General features: G+C 42.8%; 1 protein-coding gene across 1 annotated transcript; it reads left to right on the plus strand.

Annotated features, from left to right (window-relative positions):
* The first annotated feature begins 175 nt into the window (after positions 1-175).
* Positions 176-21,652, plus strand: cinp (cyclin dependent kinase 2 interacting protein). The gene is made up of 5 exons (XM_070879347.1): positions 176-361; positions 7,472-7,643; positions 8,258-8,378; positions 13,011-13,140; positions 20,498-21,652. Exons 1-5 carry the CDS (start codon positions 355-357, stop codon positions 20,698-20,700), a joined length of 633 nt encoding a protein of 210 aa, XP_070735448.1. The 5' UTR covers positions 176-354; the 3' UTR covers positions 20,701-21,652.
* Positions 21,653-22,075: the final 423 nt, after the last annotated feature.

Below are 22,075 nucleotides of genomic sequence, written 5' to 3' on the forward strand. Positions count from 1 at the left end.
TTCATCGCTGGACTGCTCCACTAATCATAACGCCGCCTTTATCATTTCTGGACCTCTTCACCAATCATAGCTCCACCAATTTCATCATCACTGGACGCCCCCACCAATCGGCTTCAGGTTCTTACCTTTCTTTTGGCAGCTCCGCCAATGAGTCGCTATTGAACGCCACCCACAATAGGCTCTGCAACCAATCAAACTCATCTCCAGCTTCACTCAGCCATTCCTCCCCGAAAGTGATGTTGATGTATTTGTGGGCCGCCCCAGGCAAGGCGACAGAGTGACCGGTTATTGTGGGCTGTAGTACTTGCAATGTGATTTCACCTTTAGGTTTGAAGCAACGCAGATGTGGTGAAAATGGAAGGTATGGCTTAAGTATTTTGCTTTGGAACTTGCTAAACAGCTTTCGTACGACTTTTTAGGGTCCATTTTAAAGATTTACGATACATCACGTCTCTCACATCTAAGAACATAAGAAATAGGAGCAGGAGTAGGCCATGTAACCCCTTGAGTCTGCTCCACCATTCAATAAGATCATGGCTGATCTGATCATGGACTCTGCTCCACTTCCCTACCCGCTCCCCATAACCCTTTACTTGCTTATCGCTCGAAAATCTGTCTATCTCCACCTTAAATATATTCAATGACCCAGCCTCCACGGCTTTCTGGGGAAGAGAATTCCACAATTTACAGCCCTCAGAAGAAATTTCTCCTCATCTCCGTTTTAAATGGGTGACCCCTTATTCTGAGACTATGTCCCCTAGTTTTAGTTTCCCCTATGACTGGAAGTATCCTCTCTGCATCCGCCTTGTTGAGCCTCCTCATTATCTTATGTTTTGATAAGATCACCTCTCATTCTTCTGAATTCCAGTGTGCATAGGCTCAACCTATCTTCCTAAGTCAAACCTTTCATCTCTGGAATCAATCTAATGAACCTTCTCTGAACAGCCTCCAATGCAAGCATATCCTTCCTTAAATACGGAGACCAAAACTGTACGCAGTACTCCAGGTGTGGCCTTACCAATACCCTGTAAAGTTGTAGCAGGACTTCTCTGCTTTTATATTCTATCCCTCTTGTAATAAAGGCCAACATTCCATTTGCTTTCCTGATTACTTGCTGTACCTGCACACTAACTTTTTGTGTTTCATGCACAATGACCCCTAGGTCCCTCTGTACTGCAGCACTTTATAATTTAAATGGAGAAAAATTGCAAATTGCTTTTCTATTATTTCTGCCCAAGTGGATAACCTCACATTTTCCCACATTATACTCCATCTGCCAAATTTTTGCCCCGCTCACTTAGCCTATCTATATCCCTTTGCAGATTGTGTGTGTCCTCCTCACAATTTGCTTTCCCACACATCTTTGCATCATCAGAAAACTTGACTACATTACACTCTGTCCCTTCATTCAAGTCATTAATATAGATTGGAAATAGTTGAGGACCCAACACCGATCCCTGCGACACCCCACTAGTCACTGTTTGCCAATCGGAAAATGACTCATTTATCCTGACACTCTGTTTTCTGTTAATTAGCCAATCCCTATCCATGCTAATATTACCCCCAACCCAGTGAGCTTTTATCTTGTGCAGTAACCTCTTATGCGACCTCTTATCGAATGCCTTCTGGAAACCCAAATACACCACATCCACTGGTTCCCCCTTATCCATCTGCTCGTTACATCCTCAAAAAACTCCAGCAAATTTGTCAAACATGATTTCCCTTTCATAAAACCATGCTAACTCTGCTTGATTGAATTATGCTTTTCCAAATGTCCTGCTACTGCTTTCTTAATAATAGACTCCAGCATTTGCCCAACAACAGAAGTTAGGCTAACTGGTCTATAGTTTCCTGCTTTTTGTCTGCCTCCTTTTTTAAATAGGGGTGTTACATTTGCAGTTTTCCAATCTGCTGGGACTGCCTCAGAATCCAGGGAATTTTGGTAAATTACAACCAATGCATCCACTATCTCTGCTGCCACTTCCTTTAAGACCCTAGGATGTAAGCTATCAAGTCCAGGGGACTTATCCACCTTTAGTCCTATTATTTTACCAAGTACTACTTCATTAGTGATAGTGATTGTATTAAGTTCCTCCCTCCCTATAGCCCCTTGATTATCCACTATTGGGATGTTTTTGGTGCTTTCTACCGTGAAGATCGATTATAAAATATTTGTTCACCATTTTCATTCTCCATTATTAATTCCCCAGTCTCATCCTCTAGGGGATGAACATTTACTTTAGCCACTCTTTTTTTCCTTTTTTATGTAGAAACTCTTACTATCTGTTTTTATATTTCGTGTTAGTTTACTTTCATAATCAATCTTCCCTCTATCATTTTTTTAGTCATTTTTTGCTGGCTTTTAAAAATTTCCCAATCCTCTGGCATCCCACTAGTCTTGGCCACATTGTATGCCCTTGTTCTCAATTTGATACCGTTCCTTATTTCCTTAGTTAGCCACGGATGGTTATCCTTTCTCTTAGTCTTTCCTTCTCATTGGGATATATTTTTGTTGCGAGTTATGAAATATCTCATTAAATGTCTGCCACTGCTCATCAACCGTCCCATACTTTTGTCTACTTTACCAGTCCACTTTAGCCAACTCTGCCTTCATACCTTTGTAGTCTCTTTTTTATTTTAGCTTAGGACCCTGGTTTGAGAACCAACTTTCTTGCCCTCCAACTGAATTTGAAATTCAACCATGTTATGGTCATTCATTCCGAGAGGATCTTTTACTACGAGATCATTTATTAATCCTGCCTCATTACACATTACTAGATCTAAGATAGCCTACTCCCTGGTTGGTTCTGCAACGTACTGTTAAAGGAAACTATCCCGGATACACTCTTATGAACTCTTCCTCAGGGCTTCCCTGGCCAATTTGCTTTGCCCAATCAATATGAAGGTTAAAATCACCCATGATTATTGCCGTTCCTTTATTACAAGCCTCCATTATTTCTTGATTTATATTCCGTCCAACAGTCTAGCTACTGTTAGGGGACCTATAAACTATGCCCACCAGCGACTTTTTCCCTTTATTGTTCCTTATCTCCACCCAAACTGATTCAACATCCTGATCTTCTGAGCCAATATCATTTCTCACTAACGCACTGATCTTATCCTTTTATTAACAGTGCTACCTCACCTCCTTTTCCTTTCTGTCTGTCTTCCGAATTGTTAAATACCCCAGAATATTTAGTTCCCAGTCCTGGTCACCTTGCAACCACGTCTTTGTAATGGCTATCAGATCATACCCATTTGTATCTATTTGCGCCGTCAACTCATCTATTTTGTTACGAATGCTACGTGCATTTAAACAGAGCTTTTAAATTAGTGTTTTTACCATTTTTTTCCCTGCTTGTTTCCTCTGTTTTTCAAATTCACTTTCTACATTTTTGCTTTCCAATTCCAGCTTTACTCCCCTCTCCCTGACAATCTAGTTTAAACCCTTCCCAACAGCACTAGCAAACCCACCCCCCCGAAGATATTGGTCCCAGCTCTGTTGAGGTGCAACCTGTCCGGCTTGTACAGGTCCCACCTCCCCCAGAAGCGGTCCCAATGCCTCAGGGATCTAAAGCCCTCCCTCCTGCACCATCTCTCCAGCCATGCATTCATCTGCTCGATCCTCCTATTTTTGTACTCACTAGCTCGTGGCATTGGGAGTAATCTGTAGATTACTACCTTTTGAGGGCCTACTTTTTAATCTCTCTCCTAGCTCCCTAAACTCTGCTTGCAGGACCTCATCCCTCTTTCTACCTATGTCATTGGTCCCAGTATGGACCACAATCTCTGGCTGTTCACCCTCTCCCCCCAGAATGCCCTGCAGCCACTCGGTGACATCGTTGACCCTGGCACCAGGGAGGCAACATACCACCCTGCTCCCCTGACTATAGAATCCCCTACCACTATAGCTCTTCTATTCTTCTTCCCTGCCCCGTGCAGCTGAGCCACCTGTGGTGCTGTGGTCTTGCCTCTGGCTGCACTCTCCAAAAGGCACCGTCGCCCCACCGGTACTCAGAGGAATACCAGTTGGAGAGTGAGTTGGACTCTGGGGACTCCTGCAGTACCTGCCTAGTCCTCCTCTTCTGTCTGGGGGTCACCCACTCCCTCTCTGCCTGCACACTCTTAAGATGTGGGGTGACCATCTCTAGAAACGTGCTATCCATGTAGCTCTCAGTCTCGCGGATGCACCGTAGTGACTCCAGCTACCGCTCAAGCTCCAAAACGCAGAGCTCGAGTTGGTGCAGCTGGAGCCATCTCCTGCACACGTGGTCATCCAGGCTGTGCGAAGTGTCCAGGACTTCCCACATGCCACAGGATGTGCAATCCACAGGACTGAGCTGCCGTGCCGTCCCTCTAGTCAGACTTGAAACTATCAAGCAAAAATAAACTCTAAACCTCAGCAAAACACACCCAGCAACTACTCAGCAATCAGTTGATTTAACTAACATTTATTTAAAGACTAAATACTAACTTAACAGAGGGAAAAAAAACACTCACCAATCAGCTACTTCTCTTGTGCCGACGTCACTTTTGAACTTTGGCATCCCTTTCGAATGTTGCCAGTTGAGCCTTCCTTTTAAGCGCTCCACCTTGCCTCTGCTCCTGCCGCTGCTCCCACACAGGTCCGCTGCCTCAAGATGCTTAGCATTTAGTGGCCTATTTTGAAATGCAGTGAGTAATTACGTGTTTTATTTTGGAGGATACCAAAAAAAATTCAATGCTATTTGGTTAACCTCAATTTTTTTTGAGTAAAAAATCATATCTGAGGCAATGTGTCTTCATTGGAGATAAGAACACAAGAAATAGTAATGCAAAATACTGCGGATGCTGGAATCTGGAATAAAAACTGAAAATGCTAGAAATCTCAGCAGGTCAGGCAGCATCGGTGGAGAGAAAGCAGAATTAACGTTTCAGGTCGATGACCCTTCGTCAGACCCCTGGTTGTAGACTCCCGAGCCAGAGGGAACGTCCTCCCTGCATTTACCCTATCAAGCCCTGTAAACCTTTTGTATGTTTCAATGAGATCACCTCTCATTCTTCTAAACTCTAGAAAATATTGGCCTAGTCTAGTCAATCTGTCCTCATAGAACAATTCCCTTCCCCCCCCACATCCCAGGAATCAATCTGGTGAACCTTCATGGCACTCCCTCTATGTCAGTATATCCTTCCTGAGGTAAGGAGACCAATACTCCAGGTGAGGTCTCGCCTATATAATTGCAGTAAGACATCTTTACTCTTATACTCAAATCCTCTTGTAATAAATGCCAACATACCATTTTGTTTTCTTAATTGCTTGCTGTACGTTAATTTTGTGATTCGTATACAAGGACACCCAGGACCCTCTGAACACCAACATTTCCCATCTTTCACCATTTTAAAAATACTCTGCATTTCTGTTTTTCCTACCTAATATGAGAGGCGAGAGGGGTGGAACAAGGCGAGTTGCTCAAAGGAGGAGAAAGTGTCTGTCAGAGGAATAGGGGGACAGACCAAGGTGTGATTTGGTGATGAGAGCCACACCGCCACCATGGCGGTCTGAGCGGAGCAAGTGGTGGAAGATATAGCCAAGTGGGGAGGCTTCATTTAGGGCAAAGGTGTCAATTTTCTGTCGAGACCATAATGTCGATACAATCATCCTCAATAAACTCATGGATGGCAAGGGCCTTGTTCACAAGTGAACGGACATTCTGGAGGGAGATGCGGAGAGGGGTGGTGATAGCTGATCCACTAGCAGAGTCCACAAGGTCAGCACTGGGAGGGGTGAGTTGGATGGGATGGAGATTGGCAAGATTAGTCCCCAGCGGGTACGCTAGGTGGGAAGATCAGTGAGAGAATAGGATAGGGCAGTTAGGGTTGCTGCTCGTAAGGAGGTAGTGACGATTGCCTCGATTGGGCCCTTCGGAGGATGCCAAGAAAGACACCGAGGGAAGCTGTAGGCTTGCTTAAGAGGGCGTCAAGCCTGGTCGACAGCAGGAGAGTAGGATGGTCAAGGAGCACTAAAGGGTTAGGGTAGCTATTTGGGAGGGCAGAAATGAAAGGAGGCATGACAGGTTCTAGGAGGGGTAGAGAGAAAAGAAGAAAGAAAGTGCAAATAGAAGTGATGGGTTCGGAGTGGCAGCCAAAGTGCGCAAGTGAATGGACACTAAATTCAACTTGCATAGACCTAATTAGGTAGCAATTATTAGGATACATATATCCTGGTAGTAACAGGGAATAGAAAGGAGACAATAGGAGGGAGTCCAGAGTTAAAGTCAGAGATTCTGTGGTGGGATAAAGTTGACATAGGTAGGGTAGTCAGCCTGGAGCATCGACGAACAAGTTGAGACTGGTGTAGCGGGCGAATGAAACCGAACAGCTGTTTGAAGGGTAGAGTATCAGAGGATGGAGGTGTTTCCGTGGGAATGAAGATCCAGGAGATGTGCAAAATCGGTTGCGGGGCAGAAAGATGACAGCGAAGTTGCAGGTCACCATAAGATCCAGAAGCGGCGGAGAAATGCACTTCGGCCCAGGAGAGTGAAATCTGAGCCTGGAACCAGACTAGCTGAAGCTGAAAACAGTAGGCCAGTCACAGGCTCAGCAGCAGTGGGAGAAGGGCTGCAAGCTGATTTAAAATTTAAGCAGCAGATCAGTGACACAGCTGATGAGTCTTGCTGTGTAGTCCAGTGCAGAAGCGAAGTCTTGATGTCCAGAGAAGTCCAGGAATTTGGAAGGCAAGTTTGATAAGACATCCAGGATCTCAATGAGAAAAGCAGAGAGCAAGCATAGTATGTGGCTTAATCTAGCAGTTAATTTGTAATTAGGGCTAAAACGCACCCACTATTAGAGCCAGGGGAACGTAAACAGTGGAAGAGATTGGGAGAGAAAGGGCTGTGGATGGTTACGGAGCGAGATGCATATGACTTTGTTGCCTCTAGACTTGACTATTCCAGTGGTTTCCTGTCTGGCCTCCCATCTTCCAAACTCCATAAACATGAGTTCATCCAAAACTCTGCTGCCCATATCCCAAGTCCTGTTCACCCATCACCCCTGTGCTTGCTACATAAGGTCCAGCAAAGCCTCAATTTAAAAATTCTTATCCTCGTCTTCAAATCCCTCCATGGCCTCTCTTATCATCTCTGTAACCTCCTCCAGCCCTACAACCCTTCGAGATCTCTGCACTCCTCCAATTCTGGCCTCTAGTGCATCCCCAAATTTAATCACTCTACCATTGTCGGCTATGCTTTCAGCTGCCCTGTCCTAATATCTCCATATGTGGCTCAATGCCAAATTTTGTTTGATAACGCTCTTGTGCAGCACTTGGGACGTTAAAGGTGCTATGTAAATGCAAGTTGTTGTTGTATCTGAATATATCTCTGCAAAGTTAAGCATTGGGTTATTAATGGTAGCTCAATTAAGATGTGCTGATTTCATAATATTTGGCTTGTCACAGAATTTAAAAATCCGGTGTATTTGACTTTCTTTTTAATAGATACATGTACTAGTTCAGGCTTAACTCCAAGAAAAACAGACTCTACCAACAGTGCCAGAAAAATAAAGGACAATGCTGCAGACTGGCATAACTTCATGCTGAAATGGGAAACGTTGAATGACACAGGATTCTCAATAGCAAATAAAATTGTTAACATTAAACTCAGCAACCAGTAAGCATTGTCTTTGCAAAGTTTTAAATCTCGAATGTTAGATATCAAATGTATAAGATTTTAAAGTGCGCGTCCTCAATGGCGGATTAATTCAAAATGAATTCCTTGCCTCGTGCCTCTTCTACTTTAAAGGCATCATTATTATTGCATTGCAAGAGTCTTTGGAAAACAACAAATATGACTTAACTAAAATTGTGAAAAGTAATTAAATTATTATTAATCTAAATGTTGGTAGCTAATAAGACTTGATTGTTTCCTCAATCAAATTTTATGTCCTGGAATAAATTTATTTGCCAAAGGCAATTTTAATTTAAAAGGAAACAACTATAAGCAAACAATTCTATGTTATTTGATCATTCTCTTTTGAGCAGGGCAGTGGTTGTTTTTTGTTGGTATTTATAATATGATGTTTAAAAAGCCTGAATCAATAATATATTTTTGGGTAGCTCGGCACTAATGACCACATGCACTTTATACCTCTTATTTAAAAATTGAATCTGGGCAGATTTATTCCTTGTACATTTGTAGTGTTATTTAGTATTAAACAGAACATTTTGTCCACTATCTAAACTATTCATGATATTGATGCTCTACTTGTGTATTAATTTCTTTAGGAGAGAAAGTGAAGCATTTGAAGTAGAGGACACTAGCGTGAATTGTGGGAAGGCCAGCTTTCAGTATAACAAAGAACTGGAGGAATGTTGCACTGAATTGCTCAATGTCCTTGACAAAATGGTATGAATTTGAATGAATGAATGGAAAAACTTAGTTTATCTTTACCAAAGTAGGACTGTCAAAGTATGGTTGCAATTTGCCCAGTTGCTGTACTGGCGGAGCCCTGGCCTTTCAATAGAATTGTAATTTAAATTAGTTTATCCACATGGCTACCAGAAAGAGTAGCATAGAGTGGAGTATGGACCAATCCGTAGCCGAAACTGCTTAGAGCAAGAAACAAGTTTTATATATTTAAAAAAATTAAGCTGAGGATGATTCGGACATCAGATTAGTGAATCGAGCCAATAGCCATAATTCCTTACTCTCCTTGTGTAGCTAACCTTGGTTTCACATCAGAAAATAATAAGTTGAGGTCAAGAACATTTTCTTCAGAGCAAAGGAAGGAAGAGGGGGGGGGAAATGGAAGGAAATTATCCTAGGTTCTTCTTGCGTCAGTTTGGAAGGGTTGCGTGATTGGGAGGAGGGGGTGGGGGAGAGAAGAGAACATGGGCTAACAAGGGTCTGCTTGGAGTTGAGGTGTCTCCAAGATTCCAAATCAACCCTCTGTGGTAGACCTAGTAATTTGATACCTGAATCAGGCAGGTTCGCAGTACTACTGATTGACCAACTGGCTCACTAATGGAACCTGGAGGAATGGACCTTTCATGGGCTGGGATTCTTCCCACTAACTTCCAGATAATCCTGCAAGCATATTTGCTAATGGGTAGGGTGAACCTGGCTGGACAAGCAGTGGGATACTTGCTAGTGCTGATGGGCTGTATTTATTTTGCTGCCTTTAAGTCTTCTCCCTGCCGATCTGTACCCAAGCTGTCTACACTTCATAAGTGAGATGTGTTCCCTCCCATATTGAATGGACTTCAAAGATGCCACTAAATAGCAACCAGCATCTCTTTTTTTAAGGGAATGTACATTATGGCTGCAGACAGCAGGGAACAAATTGAGAAATGGCTAAGTGTGTATCGGGTCCTCAAGTTCTCTTATGCTATTTTGGAGGCCTTTTTGTGGGTGGGGGAGATCCTGTCTCTCCCTCCAGACAACACCTCTATCGCTAGTGGGAAGAGGTGGTTGAGGAGGTCAATGCAAGGAGCTTAGCTCCCAGGACATGGCTGAAGAGTTGTCAAGGTAGGAATCCTATACCTCATCTCAATTACTCTCTGCTTGTACATCATCATCATCATAAGCAGTCCCTCGAAATCGAGGAATACTTGCATCCATTTTAAGTGAGTTCTCGGGTAGCTGTACAGTTCAATGCAGGAATTAGTTTCTGTCACGGGGGGGGGCAGACAGTGGTTGAAGGAAAGGGTGGGTGGGGAGCCTGGTTTGCCGCACGCTCCTTCCGCTGTCTGCGCTTGGTTTCTGTATATTCTCGGCGACGAGACTCTAGGTGCTCAGCACCCTCCCAGATGCTCTTCCTCCACTTTGGGCAGTCTTGGGCCAGTGATTCCCAGGCGTCAGTGGGGATGTTATACTTTATCAAGGAGGCTTTGAGGGTGTCCTTGAAGCGTTTCCTCTGCCCACCTAGGGCTCGCTTGCCATGTAGGAATTCCAAGTAGAACACTTGCTTAGGGAGTCTCGTGTCGGGTATGCAGACGATGTAGCCTGCCCAACGGAGCTGGTCAAGTGTGGTCAGCGCTTCGATGGGATGTTGGCGCATCTATCCTCCCAGTGGATTTGCAGGATCTTGCGGAGGCAGCACTAGTGGTACTTCTCCAGCGCTTTGAGGTATCTGCTGTATATAGTGCACATCTTTGAGCCATATAGGAGGGCAGGTATCACTACTGCCCTGTAGACCAGGAGCTTGGTGCCAGATTTGAGGTCCTAGTCTTCAAACACTCTCCCTTAGGTGACTGAAGGCTTGCACCTGCACCAATTGCAGCCCCACTACTGGCAACACTCCCCTAACCGGCGTCCTGTCACTCTCCTTTAATCACTGCACCACATCTCCTCCTCTCAGTACTATTGGAACCCTCACCTTCACATCTTGCACATCACATCAGCATTATTCAACAACAATTGGCACATTCTCAAAACAGCTCCAAAATGTTGTCACTAACATACTCCCTTCTTTCTTGCAGGAGATGGTTTCACACAATAGGAGGCAGCAGATGCCTGCATATCCTATCCCCACTTGAGGATATGCTCGACATCATGGACCTCGTCCTCTACTTCTTGCATAGTTACGCAGCATGTGACCACAAATCAGGAACCTCTAGGGTGTACTGCAAAATACCCCCTGAATGGTCCAGAAAGAATTACTTGAGCATGCTAATGAACCACTCCATGATATTGCTGGTGGCAGCATAGCTCTTCTTGCAGGCATGCTGTGTCTGCTTGTGTTACTGACTGGAGTCCTGAGCCTTGTCGAGAGTGGGTATCTCTTGTCATAAAGTAGCCAGCCTGGGACATAACTGTCTGGTTGGAATTAAGGTAGCATTGAGGACTGATGCTGGATGAATGAATGACTACCCAGCAAACCAGGCACAGATCTGCTTACTCAGGACGTGGTATTCCTTTTTATTAATTTAAAAAGGCTAGGCTAGTGATAAGGAGCTGCAGGGCAATATGGGTACAGTCTAGGGCACCTTGGACCCTGGGGAAGCCTGCAATGCAGGCAAAGCCTAGTCCACTCTAGTTCTACTTCTTTCTGTCCATGGGGAATGTGATACACATGTTCCTCCTGAGGTAGAGAGCCTAAGTGATGCCCCTGACGTAGCGATACATAGAAAACTGATGTCATCTGCTGCAGCTGGAATAACCCTGTGGCATAAAAGTTAAGGACCACTGTGATCTTGATAGCCCCAGGCAGTATTATCTATACCCTTGTTTGGAGCTCCAGTTGTGGCTACAGCAGGTGACTGAGCTCCTTGAAGTGCAAGCGCCTCACACATTGGTTGCTGTTGGGGTACAAGTCTCCCTGAAGACCTGCTGGAGGTAAAATCTCCTCTGCAGTGCCCCCCTCCTCCTCTCGCCCAAAAGACAGACCGACACATCCACCCATGATTGGAATCAACTATTTCTAATAGACATTAGTCCACCACCAGTACAAAGTTGATCTGATGTAAAAAAAAAAATCCACTTTTTCAACATAGAAAATAGCCTTAAAAAAAGCCCAGAAGTTAACTTGCAGTCAAAGACAAACTAGCACCTAACACATATGAAGCAGTGAGCCTTTTAAATAAATACACAAGCTCCTTCTGACTGTTACAAGTATGAATTACAGGTTGAGTTGCTATGTGGCAACTCAGGTGCTGGGGCAGAACCATTTCACAAAAGGGGCCTACAGCCAATGGAGGACCCTTATTTAAATGAGAATTTCTTGAATTGTTCCAGTATGCTCAGGACACCTACAAAAAGGGTTATCCACTATGATAAGTGATGCACTTGTAGTCTGGGACAAGAACCATTTTGGATCCGTAGGTGCCCATTTTACACACAAATCTAATTTCTAGACCACTGTCTGTTCCTGTGCAAGGTGGCAGTAAACTGTTTGCAGAACTTGTCACTACAGAGCATTGCTTAGCTGCTGGATCTTTTCTGGACTGCTGATGAAACACAGCCACTCAGAACCAGATTCTTTTGCTGGCCTAGGGCAGAAGTGTGTCTGCTGAAAAACCAATACTTGAATGATCTGGTAAATCAGATTATGCCAACCCTTTTTGCTGTGTTAGAATAAGCTTCATTTTGAAGCATATAGTAGCGAGAGATACATAAATTGGATGTAGGAGCATCAATGGGATCAATTCATATTTAATGCAGATAATTAAATTGTGAAATGGTTAAAACCCTCAAGTATATTGCAATCTAAGCCACCAAAAATGCTTTTTATTTTGTTTAAACTACCCCAGAAGCTGCAATGAGTTTTCAAAACCAAAATCGAATTTTTGAACATTGTTGAACTAAACTGTATATTCCTGTGACCTTTTACAGAAAAATGCTGAAGTGAACTGTTTTTTTTAAAAAACAGTTGATAGAGAATAAGATCTTGCATACAGCAAAGTGGAAGTTCACTACCAAAACATTACAAAGTTGCAGATTTCTTAGATACCAGGCAATTGCACCTACTTGAGGGAAAATCTCTTCCAGCAAAAAGTTGATATTTTTGTAACACTTAAATTGAACCATTTTATATTTATCTATCTCTATATAAAAATGTCATATATATGGGGCTATAATTAATAAATCGGTCAGAAAATCCTGCATCCAGCTTTCTACGTGCTGCAGTGGTGTTTTGTATTACCATTTTGTTACAGATTCCCTGATCTACCACAATGACCTGAGCTCAGCTTTAGATATGTTTTCTGAAAATGACTTTTTAAAATTAAGACTATTACTCAAGGAATAAACTTGTACCTTGTGACAAATTATAGTTGAAATAACTTTCCCAAGCTTCCTAGATAAACCATTCACCAATATAAGCAGTAAAGAAATTTTCAACATTTGTCTTACTATTTTACGACAATTTGCAGTTATCAAGCAGATATTTAAGTAAGTTTGTGCTAGTCAGGCTATTGAAGGTATCCATGATCAATAACACTAATTGTTTCATTGAGTACACTGGCAAGATCAAACCCACTTACCTAAAGAAGCCAATGTGTAGTTTAAATGGTGCAATTCTTGTATAATCTTTTTCAGATCAAAGTGGCATTAAAGATGGAGAGGCTATCTGCAACCATGAAAGGAATACATGACCTTGATAACTACCAATATGGTGAAACTGGAAGGGAATTGCCCCTCTTTCACACATGGCCCACAAAATATTTCTGTAAGTGTAATTTTAGTGTCAAATACAGAAATGTGCCAGTCTTTTTTTTTTTACTTTTATAATCGGTTCTCTACATTGGAATAATAAATTGTAGAATAAGTCACTTGGTTTCCTTACTACCTCATTCCACTTCTGTAAAGGTGTAGACATTCTTTAATGAGGAATGGCAACTAAATTGCAAATTGATTCATCAGAAGCTGATGCAATGCAATTCAAAAGGGAATTTTAGGCAATAACACATTTCTATTGATTTTGTAATTTAATGAGTAATCAGTGTGGCAAATGAGGAGTGTGTGTAATTTAGGGAGTATTTAAAATTACTCTTCCCCGAAGTGAATAACCCATCTGTTTAGTGCAGATATTAGAGTGCAACCTACTGTTTTAAAATTGTTTATCCTTTCACTTCTCAAGGCAATAATGCAGGCATGTGAAAAAGGAATGGCAGTAATCATGGGGGATTTTAACCTACATATCGATTGGTCAAATCAAATCGCACGGGGTAGCCTGGAGGAGGAATTCATAGAATGCATACGGGATTGTTTCTTAGAACAGTATATTACAGAACCTACAAGGGAGCAAGCTATCTTAGATCTGGTCCTGTGCAATGAGACAGGAATAATAAACGATCTCCGAGTAAAAGATCCTCTCAGAATGAGTGATCACAGTCTGGTTGAATTTGTAATACAGATTGAGGGTGAGGAAGTAGTGTCTCAAACGAGTGTACGATGCTTAAACAAAAGGGACTACAGTGGAATGAGGGCAGAGTTGGCTAAAGTAGACTGGAAACACAGACTAAACGGTGGCACAATTGAGGAACAGTGGAGGACTTTTAAGGAGCTCTTTCATAGTGCTCAAAAAAAATATATTCCAGTGAAAAAGAAGGGTGGTAAGAGAAGGGATAACCAGCCGTGGATAACCAAGGAAATTAAGGAGATTATCAAATTAAAGACCAATGCGTATAAGGTGGCCAAGGTTAGTGGGAAACTAGAAGATTGCTGTTGTTTAAAATTTTCCCAAAGAATGACTAAGAAAGCAATAAAGGAAAGAAAGATAGATTACGAAGGTAAACTTGCGCAAAACATATAGATAGTAAAAGCTTTTACAGATATATAAAACGGAAAAAGAGTGATGAAAGTAAATGTTGGTCCTTTAGAAGATGAGGAGGGGGATTTAATAATGGGGAATGTGGAAATGGCTGAGACCTTAAACAATTATTTTGCTTTGGTCTTCACAGTGGAAGACACAAAAACCATGCCAAAAATTGCTGGTCACAGGAATGGGGGAAGGGAGGACCTTGAGACAATCACCATCACTAGGGGGGTAGTGCTGGTCAGGCTAATGGGACTCAAGGTAGACAAGTCCCCTGGTCCTGATGAAATGCATCCCAGGGTATTAAAAGAGATGGCGGAAGTTATAGCAGATGCATTCATTATAATCTACCAAAATTCTCTCGACTCTGGGGAGGTACCAGCGGATTGGAAAGCAGCTAATGTAATGCCTCGGTTTAAAAAAGGGGGCAGACAACTATATGCCGGTTAGTTTAACATCTGTAGTGGGGAAAATGCTTGAAGCTATCATTAAGGAAGAAATAGTGGGACATCTAGATAGGAATAGTGCAATCAAGCAGACGCAGCATGGATTCATGAAGGGGAAATCATGTTTAACTAATTTACTGGAATTCTTTGAGGATATAACGAGCATGGTGGATAGAGGTGTACCGATGGATGTGGTGTATTTAGATTTCCAAAAGGCATTCGATAAGGTGCCACACAAAAGGTTACTGCAGAAGATAAAGGTACGCGGAGTCAGAGGAAATGTATTAGCATGGATAGAGAATTGGCTGGCTAACAGAAAGCAGAGAGTCGGGATAAATGGGTCCTTTTCGGGTTGGAAATCGGTGGGTCGTGGTGTGCCACAGGGATCGGTGCTGGGACCACAACTGTTTACAATATACATAGATGACCTGGAAGAGGGGACGGAGTGTAGTGTAACAAAATTTTCAGATGACACAAAGATTAGTGGGAAAGCGGGTTGTGTAGAGGACACAGAGAGGCTGCAAAGAGATTTAGATCGGTTAAGCAAATGGGCTAAAGTTTGGCAGATGGAATACAATGTCGGAAAGTGTGAGGTCATCCACCTTGGGGAAAAAAAACATTAAAAGGGAATATTATTTGAATGGGGAGAAATTACAACATGCTGAGGTGCAGAGGGAACTGGGGGTCCTTGTGCATGAATCCCAAAAAGTTAGTTTGCAGGTGCAGCAGGTAATCAGGAAGGCGAATGGAATGTTGGCCTTCATTGCGAGAGGGATGGAGTACAAAAGCAGGGAAGTCCTGCTGCAACTGCATAGGGTATTGGTGAGGCCGCACCTGGAGTACTGAGTGCAGTTTTGGTCACCTTACTTAAGGAAGGATATACTAGCTTTGGAGGGGGTACAGAGACGATTCACTAGGCTGATTCTGGAGATGAGAGGGTTACCTTATGATGATAGATTGAGTAGACTGGGTCTTTACTCGTTGGAGTTCAGAAGGATGAGGGGTGATCTTATAGAAACATTTAAAATAATGAAAGGGATAGACAAGATAGAGGCAGAGAGGTTGTTTCCAGTGGTCGGGGAGACTAGAACTCAGGGGCACAGCCTCAAAATACAGCCAATTTAAAACCGAGTTGAGAAGGAATTTCTTCTCCCAGAGGGTTGTGAATCTGTGGAATTCTCTGCCCAAGGAAGCAGTTGAGGCTAGCTCATTGAATGTATTCAAATCACAGATGAATAGATTTTTAACCAATAAGGGAATTAAGGGTTATGGGGAGCGGGCGGGTAAGTGGAGCTGAGTCCATGACCAGATCAGCCATGATCTTGTTGAGTGGCAGAGCAATCCATCATCATAAGGTAACCCCCTCATCTCCGGAATCAGCCTAGTGAATCGTCTCTGTACCCCCTCCAAAGCTAGTATATCATTCCTTAGGTAAGGTGACCAAAACTGCACTCAGAACTCCAGATGCGGCCTCACCAATACCCTATGCAGTTGCAGCAGGACCTCCCTGCTTTTGTACTCCATCCCTCTCGCAATGAAGGCCAACATTCCATTCGCCTTCCTGATTACCTGCTGCACCTGCAAACTAACTTTTTGGCATTCATGCACAAGGACCCCCAGGTCCCTCTGCACCACAGCATGTTGTAATTTCTCCCCATTCAAATAATATTCCCTTTTACTATTTCCCCCCCCCCCCCAGGAGACCTCACACTTTCCGACATTGTATTCCATCTGCCAAACCTTAGCCCATTCGCTTAACCTATCTAAATCTCTTTGCAGCCTTTGTGTCCTCTACACAACCCGCTTTCCCACTAATCTTTGTGTCATCTGCAAATTTTGTTACACTACACTCTGTCCCCTCTTTCAGGTCATCTATGTATATTGTAAACAGTTGTGGTTCCAGCACCGATCCCTGTGGCACACCACTAACCACTGGTTTCCAACCCGAAAAGGACCCATTTATCCCGACTCTCTGCTTTCTGTTAGCCAGCCAATTCTCTATCCATGCCAATACATTTCCTCTGACTCCGCATACCTTTATTTTCTGCAGTAACCTTTTGTGTGGCACCTTATCGAATGCCTTTTGAAAATCTAAATACACCACATCCATCAGTACACCTCTATCCACCATGCTCGTTATATCCTCAAAGAATTCCAGTAAATTAGTTAAACATGATTTCCCCTTCATGAATCCATGCTGCGTCTGCTTGATTGCACTATTCCTATCTAGATGTCCCACTATTTCTTCCTTAATCATAGTTTCAAGCATTTCCCCCACTACAGAAGTTAAACTAACCGGCCTATAGTTACCTGCTTTTTGTCTGCCCCCTTTTTTTTTTTATAAACAGAGGCGTTACATTAGCTGCTTTCCAATCCGCTGGTACCTCCCCAAAGTCCAGAGAATTTTGGTAATTATAACGAATGCATCTGCTATAACTTCCGCCATCTCTTTTAAAACCCTGGGATGCATTTCATCAGGACCAGGGGACTTGTCTACCTTGAGGCCCATTAGCCTGTCCAGCACTACCCCCCTAGTGATAGTGATTGTCTCAAGGTCCTCCCTTCCCACATTCCTGTGACCAGCAATTTTTTGCATGGTTTTTGTGTCTTCCACTGAAGACCGAAGCAAAATAATTGTTTAAGGTGTCAGCCATTTCCACATGTCCCATTATTAAATCCCGCTCCTCATCTTCTAAAGGACCAACATTTACTTTAGTCACTCTTTTCCATTTTATACATCTGTAAAAGCTTTTACGATCCGTTTTTATGTTTTGCGCAAGTTTACCTTCGTAATCTCTTTCCTTTCTTTATTGCTTTCTCAGTCATTCTTTGCTGTTGTTTAAAATTTTCCCAATCTTCTAGCTTCCCACTAACCTTGGCCACCTTATACGCATTGGTTTTTAATTTGATACTCTCCTTTATTTCCTTGGTTATCCATTCTTTTTTACTGGAATATATATTTTTTGAGCACTATGAAAGAGCTCCTTAAAAGTCCTCCACTGTTCCTCAATTGTGCCACCGTTTAGTCTGTGTTTCCAGTCCACTTTAGCCAACTCTGCCCTCATCCCACTATAGTCCCCTTTGTTTAAGCATATTACGCTCATTTGAGACACTACTTCCTCACCCTCAATCTGTATTACAAATTCAACCATACTGTGATCACTCATTCCGAGAGGATCTTTTACTAGGAGATCGTTTATTATTCCTGTCTCATTACACAGGACCAGATCTAAGATAGCTTGCTCCCTTGTAGGTTCTGTAACATACTGTTCTAAGAAACAATTCCGTATGCATTCTATGAATTCCTCCTCCAGGCTACGCTGTGTGATTTGATTTGACCAATCGATATGTCGGTTAAAATCCCCCATGATTACTGCAGTTTCTTTTTCACATGCCTCCATTATTCCCTTGATTATTGCCCGCCCCACCGAGAAGTTATTATTTGGGGGCCTATAAACTGTGCCAGCCAGTGACTTTTTCCCCTTACTATCTCTAATCTCCACCCACAATGATTCAACAGTTTGTTTATTAGAGCCAATATCATCTCTCACAACTGCCCTGATATCGTCCTTTATTAACAGAGCTACCCCACCTCCTTTCCCTTCTTGTCTATCTTTCCGAATCGTCCGATGCCCCTGTATGTATAATTCCTGGTCTTGACCACCCTGCAACCACGTTTCTGTAATGGTCACCAAATCATACCCATTTGTAATGATTTGTGCCGTCAACTCATTTACTTTATTTCGAATGCTGCGTGTGTTTAGGTAGTGTTTTAATACTAGTTTTTAAAACCATGATTTTTAGTTTTGACCCCTCCTGCAGTCCCTTTTTGTTTTTTGCCTTGGGTTTCTCTGCCCTCCACTTTTACTCATCTCCTTTCTCGCTTTTGCTTTTGTCTCCTTTTTGTTTCCCTGTCTCCCTGCATTGGTTCCCATCCCCCTGCCATATTAGTTTAATGCCTCCCCAACAGCACTAGCAAACACTCCCTCTCGGACATTGGTTCCGGTCCTGCCCAGGTGCAGACCGTCCGGTTTGTACTGGTCCCACCTCCCCCAGAACCGGTTCCAATGCCCCAGGAATTTGAATCCCTCCCTGCTGCACCACTGCTCAAGCCACATATTCATCTGAGCTATCCTGCAATTTCTACTCTGACTAGCACGTGGCACTGGTAGTAATCCTGAGATTACTACTTTTGAGGTGTTACCTTTTAATTTAGCTCCTAGCTCCTTAAATTCGTCTTGTAGGACCTCATCCCTTTTTTTTTTTTTAAAACCTATATCGTTGGTACCAATGTGCACCATGACAACTGGCTGTTCACCCTCCCTTTTCAGAATGTCCTGCACCCGCTCCAAGACATCCTTGACCCTTGCACCAGGGAGGCAACATACCATTCTGGAGTCTCGGTTGCGGCCGCAGAAACGCCTATCTATTCCCCTCACCATTGAATCCCCTATCACTCTCCCACTCTTTCCTGCCTTTCTGTGCAGCAGAGCCAGCCACGGTGCCATGAACTTGGCTGCTGTTGCCCTCCCCTGATGAGTCATCCCCCTCAACAGTACTCAAAACGGTGTATCTGTTTTGCAGGGGGATGACTGCAGGGGACCCCTGCACTACCTTCCTTGCACTGCTCTTCCTGCTGGTCTTCCATTCCCTAGCTGGCTGTGGACCCTTCACCTGCGGTAAGACCAACTCACTAAACGTGCTACTCACGTCATTCTCAGCATCGTGAATGCTCCAGAGTGAATCCACCACCCTCAGCTCCAATTCCGCAACGCGGTCTGTCAGGAGCTGGAGGCGGATACACTTCCCGCACACGTCATCAGGGACAGTCCCTGAGTTCCCACATGGTACAGGGGGAGCATATCACGTGACCGAGCTCTCCTGCCATGACTTAACCCTTAGATCCACTTAAATTGGCAACGCTAAAGTTTACTCACTGTTACAGAAGCGAAAAAAGAAAAACTACTCACCAATCACTTACCCCCTTGGCTGTGATGTCACCTTTGTTTTTTTCTACTTTTTTGCCCTCTCCCTATAGCTGCACAAGCTGGGCTTTTATAGGCCTCTCGCCGACCCTGGACTCACGCCTCTCCGACGCACTTCGACGCCTTTCGCGGCCTTTATAGGCCTCTCGCCGACCCCGGACTCACGCCTCTCCGACACTTCTCGCGGCCTTTATTGGCCTCTCGCTGACCCCGGAACCCGCGCCTCTCCAAGCGCCTCCGACGCTGCTCCCGACGTCCGCCACGTTCGGCCTTTATAGGCCTCTCGCCGACCCCGGAATTCACGCCTCCGACGCACCTCTCGCCGACGCTGCTCATAACTCATTATCTTCTCATAACTTGAAGTAGCTATTCTTGAGCTCATAATAATCAGCAGGCTAGTTAACTGGGGTTGAAGGGCAAATTATAAATTTAACCCAATACTGCCTTCTCATGACCATGCCTACATACTTCCAGCATTAATTGCTGCATAGCAATCAGGTGCAGAAACCCACAAGGCTTTCCCCACCTGAGAGGCATTGAGGCCAACTGTAGCACACCTATCACCCTCCCCTATCACAGCTAAATTGGCACAGACTAAAGACTTTAAGGTTCAGCTACTAATTGCCTTGACCAGCTGAGTGAAGAGAATTTACATAACAGTTTTTTGAACAACTGAACTAACAATATAACTGAACAATGTTGGCAACTGCTTCAGCAATAATAGATGGGAATTTAACTTAGACTGGAAATTATAAAGTTCTCCTGCTGTAGATTTAAAAGTACAAGAGAATTTAAGACTCCGCACGTTACTCATTTGTAATTGCTTTTTGTTTTCAGATGAAATCTCAGTTCAGTTATCGGAGATGTACAACAAAGAACTGCAGCTAAAGAGTGTAATTGTTCAAGAGATCGCCCATACCAGTAGCTGTGATCTTATGATGATGCAGCTCTCTGCTTGGCTATATCAGCCTTATATAGAAGAAAAGGCCAGACTTCTAATTGAAAGCATGCTATTAGAGACTGGGCACAGGTTTCTGTAACACAACTGGAAAACAGTACATAGTAACTGGTACTGAGACAAATCACTGAATTGCTGCAAATCTTGAATGCATGCATTTGAACAAAGTTAGACACTTACACAGGTTTAACCCGATTGATTGGGCTCTACTTTGAAGCTTGGGAATAGTTGAACATAACTTACATGAACAGCAAAACACATTAGAAGTTTCACCCATCATCAAATTTTGTGCTTTAAAAGTAGGGTAGAATCCAGTCAGACAATGATTGACAAAAGGCAAAGAAAAAATATATTTATTTATTTCCTTTTTTTAGAAACTTTGAAATACTTATGCTGAAAAAATAATTGTTGAAATTATTAAACAATGGTCCTGAAAGATATTTAAAGTTGTATTTGTCTTGCACGCTCAAGCGATGCCAAAACAAAGAATACCAGAACTGAAAAAAAAATTGTTGTGGTGGCTTATTTTAAACTGTTCCATATATTGCTGGTGTTTAATGGAGCTTGATGGTAGAATTGTAAATTTTCACTTAACAGCAAAGCAGCTTTTCAAAATATATAGACCCACGTAGCCAAAAGAAGCACAAGTGCTCTACATTAAATTCTACAGCAAAAATTTATAACAGTTTTTAAACTGGTTCATAATACACTGTACAAACCAACCTTTGGCCTGTTAAAGTTGATCCTTGACAGAGAGCAGTTCCATTTTGTAATGACTTCTAACAAGCAAGTCAATTGTTTTAAGCAAGTGATGATTAACTGCCAATCAATAAAATTGTCAGATGACCATGACTACAACCACCATCCAATTGGACTGAAGAATATTAATGACATTTAACCACCCCATGAAATTAAGGCAACAAAACTGTCAAGATTACAATGTACTGATAATTCAAGCAAGACATTACAAAATACTTTATATCTGTATGTATATAATTAAAAATAGAAAATAAATTCCATTTTCTGCTTTTTCATATCAGTCTTTAAATAGTTTCATTATTTACAATAGTCAAATTACAGCTCTTTGATAAAGATTTGTTGTAGACTGAAGAAACTGGAAATTAACATGCATAACAGTTTTGATACATATTTGTTGAACAGCCTACACAGGTAATGAGCTGATATGTACATAGCATAGTAATGTAACATTCCATTTCCACATCCTCGCAAACCTATACAAAAGGACACCAAGTTTTACATTAAATGCATCACTCACACCATTTGTAGGAAAAAAGGAATGTGTTGGGCACAATTGAAACATGCTGCCGTATTTACAGCTTCATAGCTAAGCGGTTCAAAGGCTCACTTTAATCTTTGTGTTCTCAAAGTTTACATTTGGGTGATAACTAACATTACTCTCGGACTACTGACTGCAACTGTCCCATCTCAGAAAATCT

This window comes from Pristiophorus japonicus, chromosome 4 (assembly GCF_044704955.1).
Source record: "Pristiophorus japonicus isolate sPriJap1 chromosome 4, sPriJap1.hap1, whole genome shotgun sequence".
Classification (NCBI taxonomy): Eukaryota; Metazoa; Chordata; class Chondrichthyes; family Pristiophoridae; genus Pristiophorus; species Pristiophorus japonicus.